This window comes from Platichthys flesus, chromosome 9, assembly GCF_949316205.1.
Source record: "Platichthys flesus chromosome 9, fPlaFle2.1, whole genome shotgun sequence".
Lineage (NCBI taxonomy): Eukaryota > Metazoa > Chordata > Actinopteri > Pleuronectiformes > Pleuronectidae > Platichthys > Platichthys flesus.
The window spans coordinates 26,604,081-26,623,085 of NC_084953.1; the positions used below are offsets into that span (position 1 = coordinate 26,604,081).

General features: G+C 42.5%; 1 protein-coding gene and 1 long non-coding RNA gene across 2 annotated transcripts in view; one reads left to right on the plus strand and one right to left on the minus strand.

The window, feature by feature from the left end:
* LOC133960548 (uncharacterized) overlaps positions 1–19,005 on the plus strand; it is a 383,773-nt gene that overhangs the window by 354,191 nt on the left and 10,577 nt on the right. The gene's annotated exons all lie outside the window — the stretch shown is intronic.
* ptprfa (protein tyrosine phosphatase receptor type Fa) overlaps positions 1–19,005 on the minus strand; it is a 242,174-nt gene that overhangs the window by 64,815 nt on the left and 158,354 nt on the right. The window contains exons 14-18 of the mRNA XM_062395231.1: positions 13,323–13,440; positions 12,452–13,033; positions 7,572–7,669; positions 3,318–3,574; positions 1,437–1,518 (exon numbers count right to left, since the gene is read on the minus strand). Coding sequence (XP_062251215.1) covers positions 1,437–1,518; positions 3,318–3,574; positions 7,572–7,669; positions 12,452–13,033; positions 13,323–13,440 — 1,137 coding nt within the window. The remainder of the gene's footprint in view (positions 1–1,436; positions 1,519–3,317; positions 3,575–7,571; positions 7,670–12,451; positions 13,034–13,322; positions 13,441–19,005) is intronic.

Here is a 19,005-nt window from a genome sequence, read left to right on the forward strand (position 1 = left end):
TTGTGCATGATGGCTCATTATCATATAAATGGTTTAGCGTACATTTGAATATATCAGAGGAATGTTTTCCTACAAACCAAAATGTCTTCAAGCCCCTCCCATTGCCCCCTTGCCATGAAGGAGAAGTTGGTGCTGGTGCTGTGGAAAGTTGATTTTTTTCACAAAAATGTGTTTTTTGCATGTACAAGTAAATTTTCTTGCTTTGAACTTAATCAATTGTTGTGTCAAAACAAATTGAATCAGGTAGAACAACTTATATCAAACATGTTGATGAACTTCCAACATATAAAACCATCCTATTTATGCTAGCTGAAGATTAGCCTGAATTGCTAAGAGATGTTGTTTTCTCTAAAACTGTGGCTGTGTGGGGTAAAGTGAGACAAATGCTGTGGGGTAAAGTGAGACAGTGTCTCACTTTACCCCACCATGAAGCACAAGTTAAGTTTAGTCTTAAACATATTCTTGTTATATTACATTATATATGTTTTATTTTTAATGTCATAAACATTGTAGAAAAGCCATCATGCCAAGAAGCTATACACCAGGAAGACAACCTGGGGCCAAACACCCCTCGCAGAGATGGAGAGTGCAGCCGCTGAGGTCATGCAAGGAAAGAAGTCCTTAAGATAAGCTGGAAGGGATAGAAATATTGATAAGACAACCCTCGAAAGATTCATAAATAAAAAAAGAGAAAGGGAAAGTAAAATCGGTAGCCTGGGGTGCAGTAGCTGAGGTAAAGAGAATAGGCACAGATGAGATGGAGGAGGAGCTTGCCAAACACTTGAAACAACTAGCTGACCAGTTCCATGCCCTTGCTCCAGTAAAGTGCCGTGAACTGGCATTTGAATACGCAGAGAAAAACAATATCCCTGTCCCTGCCAATTGGACAGAGAAACAATGTGCAGGTAAGCTAGGTTGTTCAAGAGATCACATGAAACATAATAATCATAAATGTGCTTAATTGACCAATTCCCATGATTCTGTTACTAGTCCGATATTAGTGGTTATCTAGCTGTCGGGATTTTAACTATTACAACATGTGTTGTCATGGTAGTTTTAAAGTGGAAAATTTTCACTGCCCTTTGTCCTGAAGACATTCTGATCATTTCAATTTCTAGAAAACATCCTGAAATAATGGGAAAAGAGTATATTTTACTGATATATCATTTTAGCTCGCCTAGAGGGGAGCAAATGTAAAAAATTTCCCACATTACCCCGCTCTCCCCTTTTGATGTAACAACTCATTCTTGCATGAAGTCGTATTGGGTTTTCATGAGAAACTGAAATTGAGCATAGCTTGCTATGTTTAAAAAGAAAATGTACTTCTAACCATGACAACTACAGGCCTGACCCCACCTCTAACCAGCATTACCTGAAAACAAACTGTGACTGTGAGCTCTTGATCATGACTAGAAGATAAGAGCTCATTAACTCACCTCATGTATGTCCATGTCTTCTGGGCACTCCCATCTGCTCAGAGAAGCTGGGGTGACAGGGACAACCACTAGGTAGTACCACCTGTATCAACACAGAAACTCAACTGTGTCATGTATACACATTTAAACACAAAGTTTCATACATTCCATTTGTATCCATTTTAGTCATCTATTTTTAATGTGTGGACTATCATTCACTCCCCATCTTTGTTAAACACCAATTTTTGTTCTGGGATTAATGAAAAGGTCTGTGTCCTATTTCTTAGATGAAAGAATAGAACAAATAAATAATTAAAAAAAATGGAATCTTAAGTCCTAAATTGAATCAGCATTTCTGACCTATGCAGCACCTAGACCAGGGGTCACTAACAGGCGGTCCGCGGTCCGCGTCCTGCCAATAATCTGCCCGTGCGGAGCCGGACCTACAGCCAAAACAGAAGGTTTTGATTTATAAACCCTGACGGGGCGCTTCTATATGTTACCGGCGCAGCTCTTGTAGTCTTTACGGTAGTGGTTCAGCGGATGAGGAAACGCACAGACCAATTGCATGCGAGTTAAGCCATCCCACTTGATACTACTCAGCCAATCAAGTCTGTGCATTCCAGGCGATTAACATTGCAACTCTACAGTGCAGACAGATGAGAGAGTTAGAGGCAAGTTACACATGAAAAGACAGTAGAAAGAAAAAGAAAGATAGCGATACAGGTAGAGAAAACAATGGGAGGGAGAGAGACAGACGACTGAGCCAGAGAAAGGGAGAGAAACAGAAGTCAGACGGAGAAAGGGAGAGAAACCGACGAACAAAGTGGGGGAGTGGGATATGAGAGGGGAAGAAAGTGATTCTAAAACGGTTAATTTGTTATGATATGTTCAGATTTATTATGTTTTGAGTCAAGATGTGAATTAGAAAATTTGAAATTATAGCTTTTGCTCCCTTTATTTTATTTTGCTGAAGGAAAGACCTTTATTTGAATATGAAAAAATTTCACATTTTATTTATTTTCTCTTATTTTGAAATGCAGCCTCTACTTTTATTTAGATAATGAGAGAACATTATACATAGTTATGAACTGTCTGTAACAAGTGATGAGGTAAATAAAGCAGATTTCAATTGGCTGTTGCTATGACTGCCCTATAGGTTTATGTCTTTGCTATTTATTTAAAAAAAAAATAATCCTTGTCTGTATTTACTTTTATGTCTCCACTCGACTTCTCCTAACAGCACTGAGTGTTAGCAATAAAATATACTTTGAAGGGGAAAAAAACATAGCTCTGCAGAGTGTTAAACTGTCATAATGTGTAGATGCCTCTGGCTCATGGAGGTAGAGCTGGTTTTTAACTAAGCAGAGAGTTGGCCGTACGAGTCATGTAACAATGTTAAAATATCTACCAGATCGACTGTCATATGCTTCACCCACCTCATATACAGCATTTATCCATATCTGCATCTTTGCACTCTGTACCTTTGCTCTATTGGCCTCTTCTATTTGCACATAATAGTTATGTTTATTTTGTGAGCTTTTTGTGAAATTCCTAGTATGTGTACACAAACATGGAAAATAAAGCTGATTCTGAGTTGAACTACTGCACAGTGAACGCCACTCTCCTCCTCTACTGTAACATTGATCAAGTCTAAATGGGGTGTTTAAGATAGATTACATAACATGCAAAAACCCCACAAACAATCAAATTCATGTTTTTATTGACACTGTACACAAAGGGGAGATTGATTGATTGATTTTCAAAGTAAAATATCTCAGTGCTTTCAACTAAGAATACAGCTGTTCTACACTCCAGTCATTACAACTATCATCTGATGTTATTCACAATGAGCCTTGATGTCTTTGTAACACTGTAAATTATTTTGTTAACAGCACAGACCTGATAGGGGCTCCAGCAGGGGCCCTGGGCAGGCTGACGGTCACTCTCCCACCCTCTTCCACATCAAGCTGATACAGAGCAGGTTTCATCCTCAGGAGGTCGGGAGCTGTGTGTATGGACACCTGCTGTTGGAGACCGCCGGCACTGTTCCCCCGACTCATTAACACAAAGGAGTAATCAGTATCTGGTTGAAGCTGAGTGATCAGCTTCCTCTTAAGGTTCCCCTGGACCTCCACACTCTTCTGGTTGTACAATATCTGAAAGCAAGAATGATTTTTACTAACACAGATAGAGGCCAACTGAATATATAATGTTTACATTGACTGTCTGTGATATGAATTGATTCTTCTTTTGTCTAAATAACCCTGACAAAAATAACTGTTGGAAGTAAAACAGTTAGGTTACAGTGAAATATTTTTGCAAAAAGTTTTATAAAAATGATGAATATCATTATTTCAAAATGGTTCCTTCATGATCCATCGTTTCATTCTTGCATTAAACTCACTGATCTTAGAAAAAGTAATTAGCAGTATGGTATGATTTTTCTTGTTGGAGGTTACATTAGATATCCGAGGCAGATCATCTGACTATGTAAACCAACAATGCTGAACCAGTTGGTTTAATCTACACAAACAGACATTTTGGGACAATTGGCAATTTATGATTTTACTTTTCTAAAACCAAAATTAAACCATTTGTGCATTACCTCTAAACAGCTTCGCTACCCATAGCACAGGTAACAAAATATTGTTAGTGCTGGCAAAGTGTGTGGCAGTGTGAAAGTAAGACTTTTGTAAGTTACTCACAGTCACTGCTGACGATGTAGTTTGCCAATAAATTGTTCCAATACCAAAGTAAAACATCCCTGTCTATTAATAATTACATTTATGTGTAACTCTTTTCCAACAATCTCTCATCTCTTCCCCATTTTTCTCCGCTCACCCCAATCAGTCGAGGCAGATGGCCGCCCGCCGAGTCGGGTTCTAGAGGTTTCCTCAAGCAATTGAAGGAGTTTTTTCTCTCCGCAGTCACCAAAGTGCTGCTCAGTGTGGGAACTTTTGGGTTTCTCTGCAGTTTTTAAGGTCTCAACCTTCTATGTTAGGGGTCAGCAACCTTGATTATCAAAATATAGCAACAGCAGGATGTAAGATACTGGCAGTGGGAGGTAAGGCGTACATGGAATGCCACAACCAAGTGGCTGGCATAGTTTACTGGAACATCTGCACCGAGTATGGGCTGGAAGTCCGAAGGTAAAAATGGTAGTCACCTCCAAGGGTTGATACGAAGGACCAAGCTAAGATCCTACACTTCAATACGCTGACAAATAAAATGGTGATGCCTGATCAACCACACATTGTGGTGGTCAACAAACAGCAGAAGAATGCAGTCGAGATAGATGTAGTGATCCCAAGTGACAGGAACATCAAGAGGAGGTATCATGGGAAAATACAAACGGTTAAAAGACGATTTAGACTAGACAATATGTGGAAAGTGGTGGCAGTGGTTATTGCTCAATGCACTGCAACTTCAGACAACGCAATTGCAGTTACAGAAACGTAATTACGTTACAGAAACGAAATTACATTACAGAAAATGACATCAGAAGTTTTTCCAAAGGACTCCTTAAAGTCATGGACACGTCCGCTTGTTGTTACTGCCGCAGTTTTAAGTTGTTTAAGTTGGTGTCCGTCGGTGATCAGGGGCAATTTGTTAAACTGTAAACTTCTTTGGTTTATTTTAATAAATAATAAACTTTATTACTGCAGATGTATCCTGTTAACCCTCTGAGAGACACTGGGCTTTAAACGATCTAAAATATGTTGTCTGTAGAGCGTCATGTCTGAGCTAGAGAAATGCCATTTTCTCCTGTTAAACTGAATAAACAGCGCCAACCTTCACTATCAAAAGAGCAATTTTGCCCCCTCTTCTGTGATCAGATCTCACGGTGTGTCTCCGAGCGAGTGACCGGAGGCGGAGTCCGGGGGCCAGTGTGTATGTGTGCGCTGTCTGGGAGCACACACACACACGCACTCACTCTCGCCCGCTCCTGGTATTTCATGATGGCCTGATAAGATGATGATTAAAAAAAAGTGAATGTGACGTTCACGTTAATTATATGAAAAATGATTAGTTAAGTTCACCGTTCGCGAAAAATATGCAAACCACTGTACAGGAAGCCCCTGCAGAGGGGCTGAAGAGCCCCATTTAGTCCCAAGCCGCAGGTTTTAGACTTGTGTCTTCTGTGGCAGCAGTGTCCATCACTTTGAGCTGTCCTCTGGAAACACTTCCATTGTCGCTTCTGTAATGTAATTTTGTTTTCTTAAGTTGCAGTGCATTGAGCTCTCAGGGCCACCGTACAAACTGGCTCCAGGAATAATAACATCGGAGATCTCTGTCCAAAGGAGCCCTCATAGAGAACAAAGTCATCATATTTTCTGTTGTTGTTTTTTTCTATGGCCTTTTTATAAGACCTCCATTAGAGTGTAGTTTGTGTAGTGTAGGTCCAGTTAAATCTTCACTTAATACAACAATTTTGACCTTTGTGCTTCCTGTGCTGCGCTGTTTATGATTTTGTGAGGCACTCTTCAACTGGTTTTTGCTACAAGGTGCTCAATAAATCAAGTATGCTTTAGCTGCTTAAGGCCGATATATGCTACTCCGTTTTGACGGAGACGGACACATGGGAATGCCTTCTCCGACGTGGAAACACCCTCTCCGAGCACCTCAGAGAGCTCTACTTAAGGCCAATTTATGCTTCTCCGTTTTGACAGATACGGACAGATAGGACCGCCTTCTTTGCCGTGGAATGCCCTCTCCGGGCTCCACGGAGAGCTTGTTCGTGCAGCTCTGATTTTTCTAACTACACGTCGGCATGGCTGAGAGCCTACGGATAGCCATTGGCTGTGATTGGTCCGCTAACGACAGTATTTCGGAACGACATCATTTCCGGACCTCAAACTTCCAGTTTCATTTCCTATATCACAATAAACCCAAACACAACTACGATTCTACGATTAATGTGACAAGTGTGTTAAGCCAGCGGAGTTGTCCAGCTGACTGTGGCTGGTTAGAGCACTTACGGCATGTTTGTACGATCACATACGGTTATAACGAACTTTCATAACAGCACTAGCGTCCCAGCCACCATGCTAACTGCGGTGGTAACTGTGACAAATCATGCTGTCACAACTTTAATTCCAGAGCTATCATGAGACTGTTTCTTAAATACCGACAGGTTATAAGCAAATACTTGGTAGTAGCTAGTATCGGGAGTCCCTGCTGACTGTGTGTGGAAGCTTGGGGGGAAGATAGCTGCTTCCGTGTAGCTTCAAGTATTGGAATTAGCAACAAGGTTCGGAAACAAGACCGGGAAACCGCTGCGCTAAGAAACGATAACATAAGCATTACGACCCGCTGGGTGTCACTTTATTTTATTGAGTTGCCATCGTACACGGTGTGTGTGAAAAGCCGGGAGCAGGTAAATATTGAACGTGGACCTCTTCTGAGAACTCATGAGGTAGGCTTCTCTAAGCTTTTCTTCCGTTGCGCCACCTACTGTTCTGGCGCCCAATTGTTTTTGATCCGTCTGTCCGTAACGGACTCGGAGAAGCATACTTTGGCCTTTACACGTCTGATTTTTCTAACTATACGTTGGCATGTCGGAGAGCCTACGGATACCCCTTGGCTGTGATTGGTTTCCTAACGACATCATATCCGAACGACATCATTTCCGGAATCTCTGTTGTTCTCGTCTCATAAAATACGTTACAAGCATGTCTTCTTCCATGTCAAGAAGCTCCAGCTCCATCAACAGGTAAATAAACAATCGACGACTTCTACATACAAAGACGTCATGAGGTAGGCTTCTCTATGCTCGTCTTTGCCAAAAAAAAGCTGCACGACCTACTGTTCTGGTGGTGAATTGTTTTCGTCGGAGAACCATAAATGAAAAAGAGTGTCAGTTCCGTCCGTCCGTAACGGAGTCGGAGAAGCATATTTCAGCCTTTACTATTATTCACTTGGTGATCCCTGATCATAAACTTTTTCCTTTGCACTTTAGATTATCATCAGAGCATCATGGTGCCACTGGCTATGCAGGTCTCATAAACCCTATGAGACAAATTTTGATATTTGAATATGGGCTATACAAATACAAATTTAATTGACTGATTGAATGAGCACTGACTACCTGATGACCAGTTTTAAGATTAAGTGTGTGTAATTTGACTGGCTGGAACATTGGGCTCATCTTACCTTGAGTGGCACTTGAGATTTGTATGTTTCTGGCACTTCCCAGGTCAGCAGCACAGAGGTTTTCGTCACAGCCTTCACGCCAAAGTTCTTGGTGAACACTAGGGGAAGGTCTGGATGATTATTAGGGGGTTAATTTCCATGCACTTTATATTTACAGAGCCCTTTTGGTGACATTCTGGAAAAATAAATTGTGTGTCCAAGAGTTATGAGGCTGTTGGAACAAGATAGTTGGCCACAAATTATTAATCTGTTCTTTAATACCCAGACCTGCGGACATGGATCTTGGAAGTATCTTGGACTAGAGATGAAACGTGTCACTTAATCACATTATGTAGATTATATAATGAGCTCTAGTTTGACAAACACAGTCTGCACTGACTCTGATTGAGGCCAAATTTTGGTTGATTATTTGCAATTAAGAGTCAAGACAAACATTGTGACCTGTCCTTGGTCGCCTTGAGGCACTGTAAAAAGCACAGCTAGATGTCAAGAGTGCAAGCAGCGGACTTCCGGTGGCCCGGCAACTAGAATGGCAGCATAGAAAGGAGCTCCTGCATCGACATAAATAATACCCCGTAATTCAAATTCTTAACACGGCTAAAGTGACTTAAACTCAATGAATGATGGGTGGGGGTAAAAAGAAAAAGGAGGGAGCCAGGTATCAGAGTCAAACCGACCAAGAAACCCGAAACAACGGCAATGCTAGCAGTAGCGAAACTCGCAGTGAAAATGGCGACGACACGGAGGATGAGACTGCACCTGCCACACTCAGCTCCCTGAGTAGAGTGGTGAGTGAAGTGGTAGCCGCCGGAATGCGGGATCTTAAATCAGAAATGAAAAAGGAACTGTCGCAAGTAAGAACAAGTCTTAAAGAAGACATGAAAATGTAACTGGACTAGCTGACTACCGAAATCAACCAACAAGTGAGTGCCGCTACTGGCAAAATAGAGGAGGTGGCGGAACGACTGGGAGAAATTGAGAAGAACTTGACAGGGAAGGAGAAATGGGACATTGGTGTTAAAGACACTATTATCCAACTGCTTGACAATCAAAAGTTTCTCCAGGAGAAGATAACGGACTTGGAAGTGCGCTCACGGCGTAACAATATAAGGATTTATGGCATCCCCGAAAACGCAGAGGGCTCTTCTATGCTACGGTATGTGGAACATATGATTCTGACTGAACTGGGGGACAACGTGGGCCTCCGCGGAGAGGGGAGTCTGGGAATCGAGAGAGCACACAGGTCGCTCGGCCCACAGCCACCTGCGGGCGCGCCCCCGCGCTCTACAGTGCTACGGTTCCTACAGTTTAATATTAAGCAGAAAATCCTCCATGCTGCGTGGAAGAAACCCATCTGTGTTCAAGAAAAGCGAGTGTACTTTGACCACGATTACGCAGAGAATGTACAGCAGAGGAGGAAAGAGTACACTCCCATCAAAAAAGCGCTCAAAGAAAAAAAAGGACCCGCTTCCAAACTCCGCTGACGAGGATGCGCGTGCACTTCGATTCAGGCACGGTGACGTACTGCAACGCCGAGGATGCCGCGGAGGATTTAAAGAGACGTGGATTCACAGTGGGTCCGCTATCGTTAAGAAGATCCAAAGACATCACCGTGGAGTCCATCAACAAACTTCTACCGTGGAGTACAGCAGAGATTCAGCGAGCAGGGAACGCGCATAACTGTCAGGAGAGCGCACGCGAGAAGTTGAAGGTGTTTCAGAGGCCAGCCAGCCAGGATGCCATAATAATGGATGAGTCATTTTCTCTGCCCCTCCCTCATAGAGATATGTTAATCTATCTCCACCTGTAAGTTAATGGTTCTTAAGCAATCGATACCTTAATTTAATGTTACAATAAGCTAAAGAAGCTATAAACATAAAGCCACAGTAAAGACTCATGTGGAACCTGTGACCTCCCTTAAATATAAGTTAGTATAGCAATGGTTCGATGCAGCTGACCTTCATAATAGGCCACCACTTTTTTTCAGTGTTTCTATTTTCTCATATTTTATTTCCTAAGTACTGCTGAGGGGCCCCACAGTGGCATTCCCCCTCAACCTAAAGAGGTTTCAAGAGAACCTCTGAACTGGAAGACCTGTTCTGTAAGTTTATCACATGTTCAGTGAATGTTATGTGTTGTTTGTGTTGTGAGGGCTTTGACTGAATTCTTAAAGGTACAAGAAAACATATTTATGGTGACTAATGTCAATGCAGTATTATAATATACAGTCTTGGAATGTAAATGGCATAAACAATCCCATCAAAAGGAGCAAAATAGTTGCAAAGTTGAAACGAGAAAAAATGTATATAGTTTTTCTGCAGGAAACACATCTCTCTGCTATAGAACATGAGAAATTTAAGAAAATTGGATATAGAAATACCTTTTTCTCCTCACACAGGACAGGAAAGAAAAGGGGAGTAGCCATTCTTATTCCAAATTCTGTTTGTTTTGAATTGATCGCAGAACATAAAGACAAAGAGGGTAGATTTGTCCTAGTCAAGGGAAAAATAGAGCAGGAAGAAGTTACTTTGTGTAACGTGTATGCACCCCCTGGTAGCAACATCTCTTTCTTCAGGGAGGTATTTAACCTCATTGCTGCAGAAACATGTGGCACATGTCTATGTGCAGGGCACTTTAGACATTAGACACAACAAATCGAGTGAGAAGAAAGAATCTCTTAGAAAAACAAATAAATAAAATTCTTCAAGACCTTGGACTAATTGATATTTGGAGATATTCACACAAACACGATAGTGATTTTACCTTTTACTCTGCAAGGCATAATATATACTCTAGAATCGATTATATCTTCATGTTTAGCAGAGATTTCCACAAGGTGAAATATTGCACAATTGGACAGAGAGATCTGATCACTCAGGCTTAACTTTGAAATTTTCTTTAGATAGAAATCCTAAAACTACTTTATGGAGGCTGAATACTGGTTTATTAAATAGTAATTCATATAAAACTGAAATGGCCAAGGATGTAGAAACTTATTTAGAACATAATGATAATGGAGAAGTCAGTCCTGCAATTCTATGGGATGCAGCAAAAGCATTTCTTAGAGGAAAAATCATAGCTAAGTGTGCTAGGCTAAGAAAGATCAGAGATAAAAAGCTGTCAGACTTGCAGAAGCAATTAAAAAATCTTGAGCTACTTCATACTACTAACAACTACCCCTCTTTACGTAAGCAAATGAGGCCTGTTAAGCAGGAGATAGACAAAATTCTTAGTGAGGAAATTGAAAAAAAAATGAAATTCCTAAGACAGCGATATTATGAGATAGGGCCTAAAGCGTCTAAAATACTTGCATGGTGAATTAGAAAACAGCAAGCAGAAAACTCAATTCACAAAATTAGGGATCCTATCACAAATAAGGTAACTACTAAATTAGAGGAAATTCAGAGTGCATTTGAAAAATATTACAGATTACTATATACACAGCCAGACAAATCAGACAGACTTACAATTCAAACATTTCTCTCTTCTTTAGATCTCCCCTCAATAGGTAAAAATCAAAACGAGGAGTTAATTCATGAAATCTAAACCGAGGAAATAGATAATGGAATCTCAAATCTTAGAGCCAATAAATCACAAGGCTGTGACGGATTTCCTCCGGAATGGTATAAGTGCATGAAAGAATTCTTGGTTCCTTTATTGAAGGCTTCCTTCAACTACACTCTCAGGGGTGGGGCTCTCCCGCCATCATGGAGCGAGGCATTTATTTCAGTAATACCAAAGGAGGGAAAAGACAAAATGGACTGCAAAGGGTATAGACCAATAAGTGTCTTAAACATAGACTATAAACTGTATGCAGCTATATTGGCTAAAAGATTAAACACAATAATGCCTTCCTTGATAGATGAGGACCAAACAAGTTTTATAAGTAATAGGCAAACACACGATAATATTAGAAGAGCCATAAACATTATTAATCAAATTTCAAAAGGAACATCAAGCGCAGTCCTTCTCAGCCTAGACACCGAGAAGGCATTTGATTCGGTAGGATGGGATTTCTTATTTCAAGTTATGGAAAGATTTGGTTTTAGTGATTCATTTATACAATGCATAGGAATGCTGTACTCCTCCCCAACAGCGAGGATAAAAATTAATGGGAGCCTTTCGAATCAAATAATGCTACAACGAGGATATAGGCAAGGTTGCCCATTAAGTCCACTACTTTTTAATTTTTTTATCGAGCCCCTTGCACAGGTTATCAGAGAGGAGACCGCTCTGGTGGGTATAGATGTGGGAAGTGTAGAGAACAAAATTTTTCTATATACGGACGACGTCCTTGGCTCATATAAACTGTTCAATGTATTTTTTTGAACTATATATAGAAACTAATCTTCTCTGTCAGTAAGCTGCCTACAAACAGCAACTTACTGTTTACAAACCAGTTATTGACTTAATCTATAGATCTGTAAACCATATATATAGATTGGTAAAAAGCTAATTAAATACAAAGTTGTAGAATGCTAGACACAATATAGATTTAACTGTTGAATCTAAATATAAGGGACTCTTGGCAAATGTTGTCATCAATGAAATACTCCAGTTCAGATTTACACATGGCTTTTCCCCCTCTACTCTGTACTTTCCAACTGAACAGACTGGAAGGAGATATACTGACTCTACTATGTGATCTTCCTTCCATCCTATTAATATATGCAGCCTCTACTTCACTTTTTTTGCTTTACACCAAACACTGCACTCAATTAAATTGAACAACTATTCTGGTTACACTCATGTTTTGTTTGTTTTTGTATATTAGAAGATAACAAAGCCCTTAATGTTGAAATCATGGAGTGATATACAGATCGCTGAGGTCACAAATGAAGGTGCAGTAAGCACAGTACAGCACTGAAAGCACTTCTCACCTGGCATGGAGGTTGACATGGTCCTGCTCTGGATGCTTGGGCTGATGGGACCTCCCCCCTTACTCGTAAAAGCTTGGACTCTGATGTCGTAGGTTGTGTCTGGTTGCAAACCTTGGACGGTCATCAGTGTTTCTGTGGTATTGTTGGTGTTATTGTGCTGGATATTGATATCACGATACAACACCATGTACTTCACAATTTTCCCATTCCTCTCGGACAGATGAGGGGGGTCCCAGGCAAGTTGGGTGGAGGTGGCGGTCAGTCCCACCACACTCAGATTTTGGGGGTAGCTGCTGGGGATGTCTTCAGGGGTGCTGATCTCCTTCACATATTCCTCCCCATTACCTGCTCGGCTTTTGGCACACAGTTTAAAGATGTAGGTGGCACCCTTGTGGAGGCCGGTGACTGTGAAATGGTCATCGATCTTTCTGAAGTCTTTGATGGTGAAAGCTTCTATCTCTACTCTCTTGTACAATAGCTGGTATCCCAAATGCTCCCCAACCATCTCTTTAGGAGGCTGCCACTGGATCAAGGCTGTATTCCCTATAGTGGTGCTGATCCTCATGGTTGGCTTACCAGGAACTAGAACACAAGAAATATTCTCCAGAACATGAAACAATATTTTTTCTGTTCATTTGAAGCAGATTCATTCCCAAATTTCTTGAGCGATGGATTGATATTTTTTGTACAAATCTAGACTGTACATAATTGTAGCTGAAATGTTTTTGTAGCTGAAATGTTTTTTTCCGCAAACTGTTTTTACAGTTTGCGGATTCATCTTTTTCAGATGCAGAATGTATTATTCCTTCAGGGAGAGCAATTTAATGTGTGGTGTTTATAATGTGTGTATAATTGTAAACTAAACACCCACCTGCTCCTGTGGTGGTGACCACCTTGGCTTTGCTGCGAGCTCCATCACCCTCAGTGGTATATGCAGCCACAGTCAATGAGTAGGTCGTCTCTGGCAGCAGACCTGTTATAATGGTATCCTGAGAGAGAGAGAGAGAGAGAGAGAGAGACTTTAAAGTTAACTTTTATTTAAATCATTTCATGAAATAAACGTAATAAATAACACCTCAATCAGATCATATTGTACACAAGAAAACTACATGTCAGACACCCCCACGGAATTTAAAAATGAAGGATCAGTGAACCGTCCTCCTCTGTGGAACATAAAACCTGTCTGATCCCCCACTGGGATGTAAAAGCTTCCAGGTTACTGGTCAGGCTGTAGAAGGCGTGTTCTATTTTAACGCGAGTTGCTACCAAGCCTTTAAAACATTTCACCACATCAGTCCAGCCTACCCCCAACATCTGGTTCTCCCTGCTCTTCCAGGTGGCCAGTTTAGTGATCCCATTCCGGAAGTTAACCAGGACGAGTGTTTCTCTGTTTCTTTTTTTATATTTAGGCCCAAAAACAAACAAAGGGAGAGAAAAATTCTCCCCCAGAGCCTCCACCCACTGCTGTAGTTGTTTAAATAAACCCTCTAGTCAAGGACAAGTCACCACTAGATGTTCTAGAGTCTCCCTGTCACCACAGAAAGCACATCCCTCCCCAGCGCTCGGGTCCAGGTGAGCTCAGTGTCTGTTTGTAGCTAAAGCTCCATGTATAATCATCCACTGGAGGTCACCCACCCGTTTTTCAACAGGAGGTTTATATAGGACCCTCCACCTGCCTTCAGGGGTGTAGCCTGCAGAAAATTCCTCGGTCCACCTCATCTCCTTGACTCCAGCCAGAGAGCAACGGTTCAGCACCTTCACACAGCCGACATAAAGCTGACATAAAGCCTCTTCTTCCCAGAAGAGCTGAAACTACCCAGCACCGGTGTTTTGAAGGAAAGAAGCAGTCCACTCTCCTCTCGCCACCCATCAGCAGCAGGGCTGACGATCAGAGAGGGAAACAAGTACTCACAGTCATCATCCCATTGGTCAGCTAGAGTACAGTTTTCAGCAAACGCTCTCAGTGGCACAGACAGGGACTGCATCACTTCCTCCACAATCCTCTCCAGCACTCTGGAGGACCTGACGTTGGTGACGTCGCAGAGTGTTTCCATCGATGCCTTTGTGAGGTGGCCCAGTTTGATGATGCCTGCCCCAATAAACTTATTCCTTAAGGTCGAAGAGGAAAATGTGTCAGTTCTCAGGAAATTGTTGTAGAACAGCGGCTCCTCAAACAACCATATCCCCGGTCTGGGGTCAGGAGTCTGCTTGACCTCCAGCGTCTGCCAGGCGTTCACCACTGAGCTGTAGAATGGTGTCAGCCCTGTCAGGTCAGCTTCAGTAGTTGAGATCAGAAATAGCTGCTTGTCCAGCCCTAGTCGGCCAGCTTGCCTGAGCAGCAGACGAGCAGGAGCCAACCAGCAGAGACCACAGCCGTAGAGTAACTTCTGCACCGTCTGCAGTCTGAAGGCCGCAGTTCTGGATATGATGTCGATGAGACCTTGACCTCCCTCTGCCACAGGGAGATACAGGGCCGCTGCCCTCAGCCAGTGCTGTTCAGACCAGAAGAAGTCCACCAGGCGATGCTGCACATCCTTAAGCAGCCCTGGAGGTGGCACCAACACGATAAGTCTGTGCCAAAGAGACGAGGCGACCAAGTTATTCACTATCAGAACTCTCCCCCTGTAGGACAGATAAGGTAGCCACCATTTCCATTTAGACAACTTTGCTTCCACCTTTTCCAGCACCCCCTCCCCGTTCTGCTGTGGAATCCCTCACTTCATAGATGGACCCCCAGAACCTTTAGTCCATTCTTTCCCCACTGCAGATTTGCAGGGAGATCAAGCTCAGTCCCCTGGCTCCACTGCCCCATTAAAAACCCTCACTCTTCTCCCAGTTGACTCTGGCTGAAGAGGTCCTCCCATAACAGACCAGACTTTCCTGTAGTTGCTGGACATCATGCTGGTCATGGATAAAAACATTAACGTCATCAGCATACGCCGAGACGACCACAGGAGGGTTGTGCGCCAGCCCCGGCAGAGAGAGACCCCTCAGCCTGCTCATCAGACTGCACAGAAGTGGCTCTATGGCGATGCTGTATAGTAGTCCTGAGATGGGGCAGCCCTGCCTGATGCCTCTAGTGACGGGCATAGGACAGCTCAGCCCTCCCCCCACCTTCACCACGCAACTAGCCTCACTGTAGAGCAGCTTGATCCAGGAAAGAAAGCCCCCCGAACACCAAAAGCCTGCAAAGTTGAAAAAAAACAACTCGTGATCCACACGGTCAAATGCTTTCTCCTGATCGATTGATAAAATACCCACCTTAACATTATATAATTTACACACTTCACACACATCTCTTATTAAAAACAGATTGTCCAGGCACACAGTAGCACTGATCTGGGTTGATCAGCTGTTCGATATATTTCTTCAGCCTGTTGGATAAAACCTTCGAGAGGATTTTGTAGTCAGTGCATAAAAGGGCGACTGGTCTCCAGTTCTTTAAAAGGCTAAGATCTCCCTTCTTAGGAAGCAGAGAGAGAACTGCCAGTCTACAGGATGTAGGAAGTGTCCCTTTTTTAAAACACTCTTTAAAAACGCATAAAATGTCAAGTCCCAAAATACCCCAGAAATGTTTTAAAAACTCAGCAGGTAGTCCATCTACTCCAGGGGCCTTTCCCGACGCAATCTGCGCAACGGCCGTAGTCAGCTCCTCTAGGGTGATGTCAGTGTTTAGTGTGTCCTGTTCTTCTAGAGTCAGCTGAGGAAGTCCTTCAAGCAGCTCTGCAGTAGCGTTGGCATCACATGGTTCTGCCCTGAACAGCTATGAGTAGAACGCTACAGCATGTTTCCTCATCAGAGCCGGTTCTCTTGTCACTTCTCCGTCCGGGAGTCGCAGAGACACCATCACTTTCCTTCGAGCCACCTACTTCTCTAAGTTAAAAAAGAAGGTGGTCGGAGCGTCCATATCTTGTAGTTTAGTGAATCGGGCTCTGACCAAAGCTCCTTTGGCTCTCTCATGTAAAAAAGAGTTTAAGTCCTGTCTCTTAGTTTTGAGCCGTTCTGCATTCTGCCCGTTTTTGTGTGTCAGCCTCCAGGTTTTTGACAGCCTCTTCTAATGTCTTAATGGCTCTTTTTATTTTAACTGTTGAGTTGGCTGAGTGTTGCTGACAGAACACTCTGATTTGGGCTTTTCCTACTTCCCACCACTGTGTGAGGGAGGAAAACTCATGTTTCTTTTTTCCCAAAAAAGCCCAAAACAGTCTAAGATTTTCACAAAAAGTAAAATCATGTAATAATTTAACGTTAAAATGCCAAAAGGACTTTGGTTTTACTGTTGATGATAAAATGAACTCCATTGAAACTAGATGGTGATCACTGAAACAAACAGGGAGGATCTGACAGTTAAAAACCTGATTAGTAAAAGCGGCAGAAAGATAAAACCTGGCTGCACTCATCCTTCCATCTAATATTTTGCCTCGTCACACATGTGTCATGTTGACAACACACTCGACACACTTTGGACAGATCATCTGTTGATTTCACACAGATAAACAACACTTGCATTACAGAAACTACGAAAAACACACCCGTTCTGTGATGAGCGGTTGGGTTGTTTTCATTCTCCGATGGCAGAACCTTATCATCGACAACAACGAGAACATCTTTTAAAATCCCGTCCGCTGACTTTAACCAGCAGCGACAGGAGGACACATGAAGCTCCACACGTCCATTAGAAGCACGTTCACCAACTTAACTCATGAAAACTCCGCTCAAGCTTCCGCCTTGTTGATGTCAGGGATGTTTACATGTACCTGTTGTTTGGTGTGTGTGCGTTGTAATGATCACCAGCGACAAACAAAAGCACTTAGAGTGGAGCTGGTGACGCGTGTCTGTTCTTCAATGCTCCCTGTGTCTCCTATGAAGAGGAGCGTCAGATTTGTAAAGCCTGGTATTACGTTTAAAGCGTTTATTCTGTGTTCGGACTATCACCAGATGACATGGGCGTTACCTTAAAGCACATCTGGTGATTTACAGCCGACAGAGCAAAGTAGGAGACATTTATCTAACGCGCGATGCAAATTTCAGCGACTCGGTGGCGTAGTGAGATCGTCATCAGGCTAGAAACTTATAGTGTTTCAGCTTGTTGTTTCGAATCCCATTCAAGGTTTTGTACTATTTTTTTTTTTTACCATTTAAATGTATATTGCGGTCTCAACGTGATGCTGACACGGACACATGAACTTGTGAAGGGTTTTTGTAGGATTTTTTTTTCAGCAAGACCTTCAGTAGATCACCGCACTTCACACACAGGCGCTTTGTGAAAATGATGAATCTGCCACCGGCTCTGAAAAACAGCCTCAACATCTGGAATGTCGCCAGAAGCCATGCCCCCCAGTTAAACTGGAACAGCTGGACCAGCCTCACTCCGTGTCTAAGAGACAAGGACAGCGGCCGAAAGGACGCCATCCCGCCGCGATCACACGGCTCGCTCAACGCCAAACAGTCATTTTGCGGTGCATTAGCTCATTGGCGGTGCATTAGCTCATAAAATTAGCTCATAAAACCTGAAATCAACCACAACTCTGGCTTTTACCAGGGCAGGAACAGAGCAATGACATTAGTCCCTGGTTGTTGCTCGACTTTATTTCTCCTAGTAATGTAAATAGTAGGGATTAGCGAGTACAGCATTATCTGTATCTGTATCTGTATCTGTTAACCATATGAATTATCTGTATCCGTATCCGTACTCGGAGTGGGCGTGGCCTAACCCGGAAGTGGGTGTGATTTAACCCGGGAGTGTGTGTGTGTGTGTGTGAGTGTGTGTTTGAGTGAGTAAGAGAGAGACATAGACAGAGAGGGGGAGTGTGTGTGTGTGTGTGTAGCTTAATTTGTAATATTTTTTATACCACTACTACTTACAATGTGTCAGACACTCAGTGCGTGAAGTAAAATAAAACTGGTTAGAGCAAACTGACGGTTTAAAAAAAACAAAAAAAACCTCCAACGACTGGCAGAGAGAGGGAGAGAGAGAGAGAGAGAGAGAGTAGCCATACGCTAGAGAGTAGTCAGACACTTAATGCGTGAAGTAAAAAAAAAAAAACTGTTTAAAAAAAAAAAAAAAAAAATCTCCGACAGGCAGAGACGCAACGCGAGTCGCTTTCTACCAGCACCACGTCTGAACGAACCCACGTTTAACAGAACTCTACTGGTTAATAAGTAAGTACAAACTGAAATAAAAACAAACTTCAAGCTGAAGAAACCCTAAACGTTAACCGAAAAGACCCGCGAACCTGAGTGACTGAGAGAGACAGAGAGCTGTTCTGTGAGTGAGTGAGCAGAGCGGTGTGTGAAGGGGAGGAGCGCTGTGACGCTGTGTGAGGATTTTCATTCAGTCCGAGCACAGATAATGACTCGTATTACTCGTATAATACTCGTGCTTGGCAAAAGTGCTTTATCCGTACCGGATACTCGTTTCAGCCGAGTATCCGGCTCATCTCTAGTAAATAGCCATCTTGGCTTGACCTAGGACAAAGTTCAACATTTTAAATACATTTTGTCTTTTCTTAACACACTTAAAACCAAGGACAAACGTCTCAGTGGAGAAATCTTCA